Consider the following 14,792-nt stretch of genomic DNA (forward strand, 5'->3'; position numbering starts at 1 on the left):
AGGCAATGGGACAGCAGCAGCAGCGGGCAACAGAAGGTACTCAACTCTTTCTCTCTCTCTCCCTTTCACTTTCTCTCCCCTTCTTCTTACAGAAAATGAAGAAACCGTTTCTTCAATAATGGAATTACTGCAACAGAAATTCCATTACTATAGAATCACCATGTAGCAGAAGCAGCATTTTTAAAGGAGCTGCAATTACACACGGAACTTCTGTCATCCTGATAGAAGCTATAGATCATAGTAACAAAGCTATTAGAATACTAATTGTATAGGCTCTTTCATTCTACTGACAGAGGTTGCAACATTTCTATTGAAACAGCTGTTTCATAAATATAATGTTTTAGTAATAGGACTGGTATTGGTTACAGAGGAATGATAATTGAAAAAATATTCAGAGAGTGCAAAATGGCTGGTGAAAGAGATGTGCTTCTGTAATGGCCATCCACTCTAACAAAGCCTAAAAAAAGCTCCTTTTGAGGGTATGGGATACCATATATAACCTGGAACAGGAAATACATTTATAGTTGTCTCGATTTCTATTTACAAACAGAAGCCAAGTCACGCTACTGATATAACTGAGCAAAGTTCCTAGAACTTTGCAGCAAAACTCACAGAAGCACTCCCACTGCTGAGCCCTCTGAAGATATAAAAACCTACTTCTATCTGTAATGGGTCAGAAGAATGACTATGAAAGTGCAACTACTGCTGTTCTTCTGCATTTTCTTAGATAATCAAAATAAATCTGCAATGGTACTGAGCCGGGGAAAACTTGAAGGGACCCTGCTGAGACAAAAAAAGGGAAAACTAGACCCAAAAAAGCAAAACTGTCATTACTGAACCACTATTTGGAGGAGAAGGCTGCAGAGAGTTTTTGATTTATGTTCAAGTTCTTCTTTGCAGCGGAACAGTTACAATTGTCTTTTTTATTCCATATATTGGCTTCCTGTGTATTACCAAAGACATACCAACTAAGTTTAGCGACAAGTAAGGTTGTATTAATACGTTTATTACTACTACTAACCCCATACAGCCAACTAAGGTGGAGAAAAGTGAGCTGGACACTATTCTTTCTTCATGCACAATCAAGTATGAAGGCCAAGTTGAAGGGGCAATTAATCAAACTGCTGCAGTTTTTCCAAGGAAAATTGGGTTGCTTTAGCAGATTTTGCAACACAAACATAAGAGGGTGCTTAATGCAGCCAGAATTTCTGTAAGATGAACCACACCTACCACTTCATACCTGCTGCTTCAAACCCATCAAGGCTAAGAAGGTGGAAATGCAGGTTCTGAAGGAACAATCACATCACAGTACAAATTGACACTGTTCTTTTCATAAAGGACGCATTAAAACCCAACTGTCATTAAGCCTGGCTGATCACAGCCAGAATGCAGCCTTTTATCTACAGCTTGCTAGAAAACTTCGTCTCTGCCTTTGGACAGAGCTCCATGATCACTATGTTCCACTCAGACTTCAACTCTGTTTTGCTAACTTACTGCTACTTATGTTGACAGCTGCAGCTTCTGCTGAATGCTGCACTTGTTCTTTTGTCATCCAACTGCAGATGCATTCATCAGTCTTGCTTTTCCACTTTTAAAGCTATTAGAAGTATCAGAGTACATCCAAAAACAAGAATAACACCCCATCCATGAACTTTGAAGATAGCTATGCTTCTCCTGTGTAACGTACAGTGCAATTTAGAAACTCACAGACAAACCGTTTACCAGAAATAAAGTGTTCTTAATAGTGGCAGATGACACACTTGAAAGAAATGGGTGTAAAACAGAAGTTTTACAATCTTTAGGTCCTTCCTATTTTACATGGATTGAAAACATAATAACATTCTTCCAAATAGTGACTAGGAAAATGATAACAACAGAAAAGAATGCCGTAAGATCTAACGTGCAGATGCATTTTTGTGCAAATCTAACTTATTATTGCAATATTTTGATACAACAGAATACAAAATGTACAACAGGTAATAAACAGATAACCAAGACCTATTTCATATTGCATCCCCCAAAATCAGCTCACCTGCATGATTCTAGAATACTTACAGTTTGGAGGAGAATGTGATCCTTTTTTTTTTTCAATATATATAAAATATATATTTATTATTTAACATCTAACACAGTATCCTTGAAAGGTGAACCTAAGAGTTACTGTAGGATGAGCATAACACTCATCAAGAGTCAAGAATAGCCAACACTGCTGTTTTTTCTGCAAGTCTTTCATATATATATATATTGAACCAGCTTTGAATTATTAAATTTAAGAATGAGAAGAATCAAAGCGCTAGGTGACGCTCAGATAAAACTATGTTTTAAAAGCCTAAACTGCTCTGAAGCATGTAACTTGCAGTTAGAATTCTTCAAGAAAATTCTATAGCTTAAAATTGGCAGGTCCGTAATTATATTGTCACAATTGGCAATTCAGCCATTTTCGCAAAAAATAAACAGATGATTCTTTTTCCATGCTTGCCAAAATAAGATTAATTCAGTTGTCACCATTTTAGCTATCTAGCATATAGGCTTAATTAATTACTATTTAAAATCTGTTCTGAAGTTAAGAGATTCATCTATGGTGCAAAACTGAAAGATCTAACAAGCTGTGGAAGTATGGAAAAGATGAGATTGGAGCCAGATTTCCTACTCTGATTAAGAAATAATGAGTTAAGAGGAAAAAAATATTTCCACATTGGCATTTGAAAAATACACCCCAAAAGGGTTTATTTTATGATCCAAGGAATTCCTGGACAAACAGATATTGGGAAAAGAGATCTCTCAAGACTTTTGAGCTTAAAATGTTGTAACCAGCAAATGAGATATATTCCTACGTCCTCTTTACAGTTTATCAAGAAGGTAATACGACTGATAGCTGTAACAGAGTCATAAGACAGACAGCTACCACAAGGTAATGAACGGAAAGCAGATTTCTGCTGCAGCAGAGCAGTAGAACACTAATTTAACTATATCAAACATAAGAAGGCAATGAAGTGTCAATAGAGGCGTGACTGAGCCCTCATTTTGAGCTTCAGCCAAAAGAACGCTTTCTTTGTTTCTTTCTCCCGTATAGCACTAGGTGATCGTGTTCCTCTCCTCCATTTAAAGCATTATATACTGCCTATTACTTGAAATAACTTTTGCTGGACCAGTAGTCTGAACTGCTACTGAAACTGAAAATCCTATGTTCTTGCACAGGCACTGCAAGACTGTCAATATGAGTGGTAATTCTCCTAATGATAGACACAAAATAAGGCTACAAACATTGTGCTGCGTAAAAGTCAGTCTATTGTTAGCTTGCCCTAGGCACTTAAGGATCTCTACACACAAGTCAGTAAAGAGTCACATGTTTCAACTGGGATTAGTAACAACCAGCACAGTGAACGCTGGCACAAAAAAGGTAGACAACAGGAAATGCCAAAGGGACACCAAAACCATGTCCTGCAGGGCTGAAGTGCCTGTCTCAGGATTGCAGCTAATGGCTTTCACGAAACTGGGATTCAGAGTTGAAAAAAGACTTTCAGTACATTAGTGTCTCTGTCCATAAAGGACTGAAGTATTGAGCAGTCTTGAGAGCTACAGCTTGAGGCGGCTTGAACCCACAATTCCTGTAGGAGCCATATCTATAGTCTGCAGAGCATTTTGGGTAGTCTCTCTCTCTATTCTCTAATTAGGCTGTCAGGCAGCCAGAAACGTAATACACCAAAAGAAGGACCAAAAAGGGGCTTTGATTGCCTTTGCAGCTTTAAGGATCCTCAGCTGGTTTTGTGAGCTTGCAGTTTGGCAGCGGACAGCAGAACTCAGGCCTGTCTTGTCACATGTGACTGCTCTAACCAGCAGGACAGAATTAGGCTTCTTCCTGCCTGCTCTCCTTCTGCATCTACGGATTTTGAACAGCTGGCTGCACAGTAGTCCTGTCTTAGTAGGAAGCTTGGAAAGAGTTTCCTCCCAGGACATCCTCCTCGTTGCCAAAGAGGCAAAACAAGGAAACATCATAGGCCATTCTCCTGGATGCTATCTCTTTAACACAACTACAGGGTCTTTGATAGTAAGGAGAGTCTTCCAACAACTGTGGTATTACCAAACCAACACCTCTTCTTCCTCAAGGCATTCTGAACAGCTTTGTATACAAGTCTGATTACACAGAGCAAACTTATCTCCTTCAACAAATTCATTTTCTTTTTTGAATCTCAGACTTACGAATAGAAGTGCCCTTCATCAGACCAGTGGCCATCTAGCGATGGATTCTGTCTCCAACAGGGACAGTGAGAAAGGCTATTTTGGGAAAGCACCCAAAAATGCCCCAAGACCCAAAGTCTGGACACTTTGCGGTTCACTTCCTTTGTACTGCTCCAGCATGTTGTATTAGGGATGTTGGAGGGTACCCTCCTGGCTACTGGTAACTTTGTACCCGTTTATGGGCAAGTGGTCTCACGAATTTGTCTAAATGCTTTTGAACTGCTGATACCATCTGCTTTCATAACTTGGTAGGATAGGTGCTTAGGCATAAATTGTTTTCTGTTAACATGGGTACTTTACTTCCATTTAAATGGCACCTTCAAATCTTTTTTTTTTTTTTTTTTTTAAATAAAATACCTGCCAAAGGGCTTGACTAAAAATACTTGTTGCAGAAAATAAAAAGGAAAATAGTTTAAAAGTTTTCAATAACTTGAGTCATATATGATTTATATGATCTTCACTTCCCTCAAATTGTGCAATCCACGTTGAGGGTTTTTTATCATTTTTCCTGAAAACACTGAATAAAGAGGAATGTGCAGTAACAAGCTTCATTCTAATAGTGAATGGTGGAGGTCCACAGAGCTTCTAAGAGGTCTGTTAGAAGTCACTGCTGGGTTGAGGCAGAAGAGCAACCCACCACAGCCTACATCGAGCAATGTCAGCACAGGGAGGGAATCCATTACTAGAAGTCCTTTCACAAAATCTCTACTAGTGAAGCTCCGTGGCACACTACCGTGGAAGCAAAACCACTGCTAGAGAAATTATCTCCCAGACTAAATGGAACACGTACATGGAAACAATTTTTCCACAGAAGTAGAAAAGAATCAATACAATCAATATTATTATGTTGCAATTCATTCAGTTAATTACATAGCTGTGTGGAAAACATCGTTAAATCTCCATTTCAGAATACCTATCGACTCAAGTAACAACAATACTACGACTTGATATTCTACCCTAAACTGCGCACAAGAAATTGGCAAGAATATCCTACCTCTTTTTATCTCCACATGTAAGTTATCTGTTAAGCTCTGTGTGTATACTACATTGTTTAGTACAAGTCCATCAACTGGGCTTTTGCCTCCCATGGAAGCAGCGGACTAGCCTTCGGCTAGTAAAGTGTTTAACATCATACTGAGAAACACATAACTAAACTGTAGGGCAGCTATACACTATGAATTAGTGCTTAGTTTCAAAATAAAACCTATTTTCTAGGTTGCACAATACCATTGCTTGGTTTAAACACAGAAGTTCAATGTATCACAGGAAATTTTACTTAGAAATAAATATTCACCTAATTTGCCCATTCTTAAGATTTTTCCCTCTGAAATAGCTTTCTAGTCTATGCTGGGAAGACTTCCTTTCCTGAGGAAGTTGTACCAATAATTTTCCAAAAATATTAGGAGGGGATCCATAGCAACTGTTGATATGACTCAAAGTGATTTAAAAGCGATCTTAGCAACCTTCTGTTAAGATATACTGTACACAGCCTCCCCCACTTAGCAAAATCCCACAATATGGCAAGAAAGACTTGTATGTCTAAGAATAGCTACCTACACACATTTTTCAAGATGACTGAGCCATAATGATTTAAATCTTCCCTACCACAGCTTCAGCAAGATGTGCCTCTATAACACTGTATCAGTGTTCTCTTCAAAGTTTTGAATCTCTTTCCCTTTTTTTTTTTTTAAAAAAAAAAAAAAATCACACCATTAACATCCCTGACATTTCAGAAATAATGTTTATTGATTTTTCTGTTAACACTGCTATAAATTAAGTGATGTAATGGACAGGATTATTGAAGTGCTATAAACAGTATGTCTTTCAGTTTCTTAATTACATATTGAAAAAGAGCAGACCCTGGATTAATATAAAAATAGTATAGTTCTGTGCTGTTATTTGGGAAGTTTAGCTCTGGATGACTACTTTTTATATGACAGGATGGACATATAACAGGGATAATAGGACAACTGCCTGCAAAGTGTCAAATGGAAGAAGAAAAACACCTAATCCAGATGAAATCAAGAAATAAGTGTTGGAGAAAAAAAAAAATCAGACACAAGAATCAGTGGTATGAAAGCTTAAGATCAGTAATTCATGCAACAGAGTTGCTAACTTAATCCCCTTTTGAAATATAAATGTTATTAGTAAATGCAAACAGCTTTATTAGTCGTAGGTGAGGACTCAAAAAGGGGCTGAATGCTGTCTTTTTAGAAATGCACTAATATTTCAGAGAAATTCATCACTTTTCCATTAGATGATCTGAACCTGAAGATGCATGAACAATGCAGGATGAAAACTGCATAATCATCTTCAGTCCTCACTCAATCAGCATAGCTATCAACAGCCCACACCTTTTTATTTTAAGGGTTATACAAGGTCAGCCTTTAAGCTGACTTGAAGCGTTGTGGAGAATCTTTTAATAGATCACCATATAGACAACAGTGATAGTCCACATAGACAACAGTGATAGTCCACATTCAAGAATCTACTAGAGAGGCTGCCGAATGGCAGGAACACACCAAAGGAGAAATAAACTTTGAAGGGAAGTGTTTTTTCCAGAGATCACTATTCCTTAGGTTAGACCATTAGGTTTACCTTTTCTGTACTGCCATGAAAAAGAGAGGCTCATGAAAAAGAAATTTTATGAGAAGAGAGAGTGACAAAATACAACCAATGCAATCATAGGAAACTTCTCATTCAAAGAATCCCAAAGCTTTTTGCACCCTTTTGGGAGCAGAATTTCAGGTTAGCAGAAGATGAGATTTTATATAATTTTGAGAATTAGATTTGCGGTGTCCTCACAAACTACTGCATTTACAGTCAGTGTCACAATGCTCTCAATGTCATTTTTGGAGTGTCAGCAAAACACTAAAGCAAGTAAAATACTGATCAAATACTGGCTGGCAAAACCAAAACTGAGGTACCATACAAGAAACATCCCTTCCTGCAGCTGGGAGGAGTGCCTCACAGACAGAGTTCGAATGCACGTTTTGATAATAGAGATAACGGGATCTGAACAGGTCTTGGGTTAATTGAAAGAAAAAAAAAAAGGGGGGGGGAGGGGAAGAACATTCTCTGTGCTTCCAGTCTTTCGGGAGTCCTGACTCTCGGATTACTTTTTTAGATAATTTCTGCAGGATTTTCAAGTCACCAAGCTTTCATTCTTGTTTTATTGGGCAGTTTTTCAACTGTTGAGCCTCCTGTAACAAGGCAATTTCATTTCTGTCCTTGGATGTTTGATTTTACATTCCCTCATCACTAAACATTGATTAAGCCTTAGCACATATACTTGACTGCGCTTATAACTTTGTTTTCTCAGGAGAAGGTCAGGGTTTATGACACCATTATACTCTTAAAACCAAGTTTTTTTGGCAATACTTGGTACTGGCTGTGATCAAGTTGCTCTTCACCAGCTTTTAAAATTCTCTTGCTAGTTTGCTTCAAGAGAGGAAAAAATAAACGAGACATGGATTGGCACAAGCAACAAGAATCAAAAATGGACCATGGCACAAGCCATTAATGGGCTTATGTGTAAAATCCTTATTTATGCCATAAATTAATTATGTTAATTCTCTCCCAGAAAAATCCTGCATTTCTGCCACTGGGCATGTGCATAAACAACTAAATCTTAAAAAGATTGACCAGTTTATGGCCTATGCCCTGACATAACTCCTAGAGTACATCTGTTGCAGCCACGTAGGCATTCACACAGCGAGCCAGCCAAATCAGGTCTTGCACAAAACATATCAAAAAGAAACATGAGATGGCAGTTATACCTCCCCCCACACTCTGCAAGAGAGTAGAGAACTCATCTGAGACAGAAGAGACCTAGATTCATATTTCTTTTCTGCCCGATTTAGAGTAAGTCTCTTAACTTCCTAGGAGAGCAGCTCACCATTGACCTACATGGTATTCTGAGGTGGGAGTCTCCCGTTCTCCCCTGTTGAAGTTGTTCTACTTAGTATACATTTTTATAAATATCTATCAGGACAAAAAGAGGATGAAAATGACTCCTGCTTTAACCCATTTTCCAATCTGGTAAATACTTTAATATTTTATAGCAAGTCTCAGAAGGTCTTTGTGAAATAAACAGATCTTTCTAATAGGTAACTGTTTGCATCACCAATCCGGTGCCAGTTCACACTCTCCGGAGAAACTAATGACTTAACTGAATGTGAAGGCTACATTATTGTCTTTGTCTTTGGACGCAGCTGCTCCAAAATAGGTTTGAATCACCTGGCCGGTCTAAGATAAAAATTTTTGCACTGCTGATGCATATTCCATACCCATTCTCAGCAAAAAGGGCTTCAATGTTGAAGACTGTCATCTCAGCATCTTTTCCTAGACAATCAGTTATCTTAGAGTTTGAAAAAAATGTAAACATGAATCAATTAAGACATATTAGCATCTCTGTTTAGTTTTTTTTATTTATATTTTAGAATAGTTCAACTATTACTTGAAAGTCTAGCTGTTAGATATACTTTAAAACTTTCAAGGCAGCTTTACCATTATGTGCAATAAAACATGTAGCTTATATGGAAGTGTGTATATAGTTAACATGCCTGATGAATTAGTTATTACGCTCTTAAGTCTTCATGATTTTCAGGCAAAAACTTTGAAAAGCAGCTCTCTAACAATTAGAGGACAAAATCTGACAGCCTCAGGTACTTAAGGTCTCTGCACTTCCAGCTTCTACAGCTAGGAACAAATATGATGTAACCTGAGGCCAGAAGGTCTGGCTACAATCACACAGTCACCTTCAACTTCTGCACATCTCCATTCATGCTGGGGGATTTTTCCACTACGATAAAAGGTAAAATACAGCCTTTAGAGAGGAAGTAAACTTTAGCAATCATTGTTTTTTACATTGCTAGTTGTTAAATTATGCACTACTCTGTGGTAAAGTATATTTGCCTTTAAAATCAATAAGATTTCTCCTCCTTCATTTCAAATGTATTCTCTGCTGTCCTTTCTGTTTTTGAACCTTTTTCTTATTCTTGTAGATTTTTTTTTTCCCTCCTTTAAATCATCTTGTCATTTAGCAGCTCACCATGGCACTTTTGGACTGTTGCCAACTCACTATGTCTCTAGTAATATCATACCTAGAATTTAATGTGGTGGATCTGCTGTTCAGTTAACACAAAGACGAATCATTGTATTTGAGCTGTGTTACACAATGCCACTATGTATTTACCTAAAACTGCACTGGACTCCTCTGCTGAATATCAGAGTATCAAACACATGTCTCTCTTGCTGCCATCTACTCCCCTAAGAACCTACTTCATCTTTTTCTTTTCTAGACTTTTCTTCCCGTTTACCATATTTTTCTTTTGGCTGGATACATTTGCTTGAGTTTTTGGAGAGTTCTGCTTTTTTTATTTTCCATTAGTAACTGAAATCTCTCCAGGATCCTTAATATTATTTTTATATTCACTCTATTACAAATTCTCTCAGTTTGCCATACGAATCTTTTTTTCCCCCCCTCTCCCAAACATCCAGATTTCTTATTTACTATTAAGGCAGATACATAACTGGCTCAATAAATACTTTTAAAAAGCAACACAGTTTGCAAAAAAAAAAAAAAAAAAAAGGGAACAAGAGAACAGTGCCCTAGGAGGGCTGACAACCAGAGAAGCCCAAAGGTTATCCAGAGCACTACCACACTGGATGTGGGGGCTGGCATTCCAGTCTACTGTAAACTGAAAGGGAGAATTCAAGTGAGGGACAACCAAGGAAAGCTCTGTCTGTTTGCAATTCAAGAAAGGTTACAACAAGGACGTGGAAAGAAGCTTCTTGTAAAGAGCACGTTTCTAGCATCCACTAATCCAAAAAGGGGAAGAGACACTCTTCTGAAATAGGTAGAGAGAAAGAACTAATCCAGGATATCCTCAAAAGCACTCACCAGGTTCCAGGTAAACTATTTAGGACACAGGCATGCAACATCTCAACCCCCTTCCTAACTCTTTGTAAAAGAAGCTAAAATCAGAGTTGGCAACGGTTCTGAAAAGCAACAGTAATCCATAAATACTCCGTAATTTTCCTGTCAGTGCAGAATTAAGCTACTTCCAGCTCACACAGATCTTACCAGGTGTGCTAAATTGATGTCATTATAAGCCATCAGGAAATACCCACAGAGACCTGTAGCAACATTTAGAAGTTTTGTTAAACAGCTGTGTGTTATAATTGATTTGTATTATTTAAAACAGCTAAAGCAAGTTATCGCCGGATGTAGAAAAGGGATGACTGAAGACTCTAGGGAGATTTAACTCAGAAGAAAGCCAATCACTGGAACTTCATTTGAGCGTTTTAAGATTATTACTAGAGGAAGTGCAATTAAATCATCACCATTTATCAACTATCATTATAAAATACTATGCAACCTTATCATATTAATTTATTTATGAAAAGGTAACTAGCTGACTTCTGCTTATAGCAATAAAAATAATCTAGTCAGTAAGAATATTTGCACACACTGCCCCTGAAAATGAGCATGACTTTCCACAATAATAAAAAGCAACCAAAAAAGTTAAAATATTACCTAAATACTGTAAATCATATTGGCAATTAATGCTAAACTCTTTGGAGCTTAGGCAATGTCTCAATTCCTGATCTCAGGCATGTTTTACGGTGCGGCCAAAATACAGCTGTATCGCAAATGTGCAAAAGCAGGGCACCCACATTTCACGAAATACAGAAACCTAAGTTCCCAAAGAATTAGAGCAGGACATTGAAGCTGTGGGACAAAAAAGCACCTCAACATGACTATTTTCCTAATTGGTCTGCCAACTATTGAATCAAAGTACAAAATCAGCCCTACCTAAAAGTGAACTGACATTATGCATTGACCGTGGCTTGCTCAAATTTTCTTCCGTGCGGTGAATTGTTTGTAGAATTTAAATGTTGTGCTCTATTTTGGGTATCCTAAACTTTCTCTGACTGCTGTTCATGTGCACTGAGAGTTCAAGCCTGATTTGGTAAGTCTGCACAGTGACTTCCACTACACAGTTTGTGTCCCTGGGGGCAAAGCCTAACCCATATAACAAAATGGGTCAGCAAAAAGCAGAAGGGGAAGAGAAAACTCGGTATTTCACTTTAGAACTCTGAGCCATTTGGGGAAAAAAAGTCTTGTAGCCCTAACTCTTGTTTTGATCTGAGCCTTGTAGGCTACTGTGTACAGTATGTTTTTATTATCTTTTCTAATTCCTTTGAGAATACTCTGATTTTTACTGCTGTTTTATATTTGATCTGGCATATGTATCTCTCAATTTACAAGGGAAAGGGTTTGTTATACCAGTGGTTTCTGGCACTGAAAATACGATTGGCACTGCTAATTGTACTGGTGCTCTCCTCACTCTCTGATTCAGCTCCAGAGACGTACACTTCCACAAACTATGCGCTGCCTTTGTCTTATCACTTGACTGAATGACCATGAGCAAATGCACCCTCACTGCCTGGTGCCTTTCTGCTTTGGTCTAAAATTAAAACTGTAGACCTCTTAAAGCTGCTTTCCCGGAGGCTCTCTCTCGCAGCCATGTGGGAAAGCACATTTCCAAACCAGGAATGCAGCTGGGGCCTTTGGACCAAGTTCAATACTGATGTAAAGGAGGCTAACCTCACTGAAGTAGATGGAATTCAATGGCCTTAAGCCACAGGTACATGGCCTTCAGGGAGCAACAACTACACACAAACCCGTTGATAGCATGAAAAACATAGAAATAAAGTTAAATAATTCTAAATTATATAACGGAATTACTGGAGGATCTTAACTTCTCTAGCTTCTACCTGCCAGCATTTCCAACGTTATGCCATCAGCCTGAGGCACAGTCTATTATTCTGGGAGAAACAGTTTAACTTAGTCCGTAATCTCCCTACTTAAAAGTTACCTTAATGTGATGTTCAACAGTATTTTACTGCTACAACTACATTAATTTCTACAAAATGTTTTCCTAATATCTTAGTTTCTATTTGCCACTGTACTCACAGGGGCTGAACTGCCTCTGGAGAGGTGCCACAGAGACAACAGGTTCAGCATACCACACATTTTACCACTCATAAAACTTGTTTCTGCAAGCCTTTAGATGTACGTATCTCGTACACATCTTTAGTTATTAGATGCATGATAGTTTTATTTTACTGCTCCTTAAGAGGTAAAAATAATTTCTGGGTGGGAGTGACCTGGTTTTCCTTTTGGCTTCCATCACTCTGATTTTACACATTCCACACATATTATTTATGCTTTATTCTCTGTAGTATTGTATTATGATTTATTACCTACACCAAGCCATAGGTTCTTGTAGTGCTTAGCCGACAGACAGAAAGAGAGAGAGCCTGAATGTGGCTTCAGGCCACAGGAGAACATCGGAGAGCAAAGAGACGGCACAACGCTTCTGGAGCGCACATAGCAGATTCTCCTATACTTTTTTGCAGGTGGGAGTATAGTCTATCCACAAGCCAAAACAGCTCAGCTAAAAATACCAGAGATGTTAGCCCTAAAGGATTCCTAGCATCTGATAGCAGGGTCACGGGTCTCTTTGTACTAGGAATGCAAGAAGGTGGATGTAATGAAGGCAAAGTTAATTGAATATTTTTTTCTCTTTATGCAGTAGTCATGTTTTAGCTATAAATCATCAATATCAGCTATAAATCATAAAATTTTAAACTGCAATATCTTCTTGTGGAGAAAGTTATTTATCTGCTACCAAACGGTACTATTTTATTAAAATCTAATTTGCTCATCTTCCTTCTGCAGAAGGCAAGTCTGATAATTAATAGTGTATTTAAAGGTATGTATTAAGGAGAATCTGCAAACTCACAGTTAAGCTTAGAAACGCTCAGGAAATATCAGACCACCAATGCCTATTAGGTTCTCAACAAGCTATTGTCATACAAATAATAGTTTGTGGCTGCAAAAACATGAACACTGCTTGTGTTCCCATGATTGAGTATCATTTACAAATAGGCACCCTGTAATTAGATTGTAGTAGCTGAATTATGGAAACACCTATAGACCTCAATTGAGATTACTTCCCTGTTGTGCCAGCTGCTATTGTGTGCCTGAAAACAGCTAAGAAACATCAAGAAGCCGATGAAGGAAGGGGTAGGAAGAAAGGAGACATCCTTATCTCCATCTGACAATGGAAAACTCGGACCTGGAGACTCTCTGTTCTTTGTCCAAAGTTGCACTGGAGGCCTGGAGCTCAGTGAGGAACTCAGAGCAACCAACTCAGCTCTGAGCCATACCCCACTCTGTCTATGTGCAAATACGACTGTTTTCAAGACAACCTTCATCACAACTCTGGGAACAGTACATAAATTACTGAAATAATCTGATGACTTTAAAACCACTTTAAATAAAAGTGATTTGATTCACTCTAAAAGAAGGTAGTGATATCACAAACTGTTTACTCATCTGCTTTTTCTTGTGTTCATTAACTAATGATTCTTAAGCACATTAGTCAGCAATAATTATTTGATTGACAGAAACATTTTTTTTCCTTCAATCCTAAAGATTATTGCAGGCCTATTTAAAATTGAAAATTACACAGTCTTTTTGGTTCATAGACAGTCTGTGAAATGTTACAGTAATATAATTTACTTAGGCAAGTCTACTATTATACCCATATTTACCCAAACCAAAGATTATTCAGAGATCATCAAAAATGTTCAGGGTTAGCTTAGGAAAAGTATTTTAAATGAGTGAGACTGCCTCATTTAGTCTTAGAGGGTGAACACTGATAACATCTTTAAAATCCAGGCTTAAAACTACTGTTGGTAACAGGCTCAAAACAGCCTCAGTTGGACTTTTATATATCTTATTTGTGTCCAGGAGGGAAACAAGACCATTGAGGATTCCAGCATATATTGCATTCATCAATTTCGTAAAGGACGAGTGGCTTCTCACCTGCTGTGTAATAGTGTCCCAGGGCCCCTCCAGCAGCCGAGCCTGGTAGCATGCATGAACGCTTTTCCATATTTCATCCAGAGTTAAAGGCCTACCATCTGCGGGGGGAGAGGAGAACAACCACACACATTCAAAACTCTCAAGCAGGATATGTCACAGAATACCAACAGCAAACCTGAAAATACTGATTATTTGGAGGCAGATGAAATAAAAATAAGAGCAAAACATGGTTGAGCCAGTTCTGGCCCCATAACTTCCCAACAGCATTGCTCAAATCCCGACTGCATGTGCCGTCTTTCTTGAGCTGAATTTTATAGCATTGTTGCATCAGGTTTTTATCTGTAATGTCAGAATTACAGACTAGTGTCAATCACTAAAAATAAGTATGTCCATTTTGCCTCAATATTTGTTTTTGACGAACAACAACAGAAGATTTTGATACATTTTCAATAAGTAGCTTCTTCTTGGCATTTATCAGGTGTCAGACACCATTATTTTATGATAAAGAGTTTTATTCCACTGACATCTTCATGTCTGTAAAATGAACATACAATTAACATTTGAATGCCATGTTTACATATAAGTTGAAACCAGCTGCCTAGCCTCTGTTTCATCTTATTTTCTACATACATTTATAAAACAGCACCAA

General features: G+C 38.0%; 1 protein-coding gene across 2 annotated transcripts in view; it reads right to left on the reverse strand.

The window, feature by feature from the left end:
* LOC104152899 (ubiquitin-like-conjugating enzyme ATG10) overlaps window positions 1-14,792 on the reverse strand; it is an 86,078-nt gene that overhangs the window by 9,616 nt on the left and 61,670 nt on the right. For both annotated transcript variants that reach the window (XM_068928412.1, XM_009688473.2), the window contains exon 5: window positions 14,144-14,241. In XM_068928412.1, the coding sequence (XP_068784513.1) occupies window positions 14,144-14,241 (98 nt within the window). The remainder of the gene's footprint in view (window positions 1-14,143; window positions 14,242-14,792) is intronic.

This window comes from Struthio camelus, chromosome Z (assembly GCF_040807025.1).
Source record: "Struthio camelus isolate bStrCam1 chromosome Z, bStrCam1.hap1, whole genome shotgun sequence".
Lineage (NCBI taxonomy): Eukaryota > Metazoa > Chordata > Aves > Struthioniformes > Struthionidae > Struthio > Struthio camelus.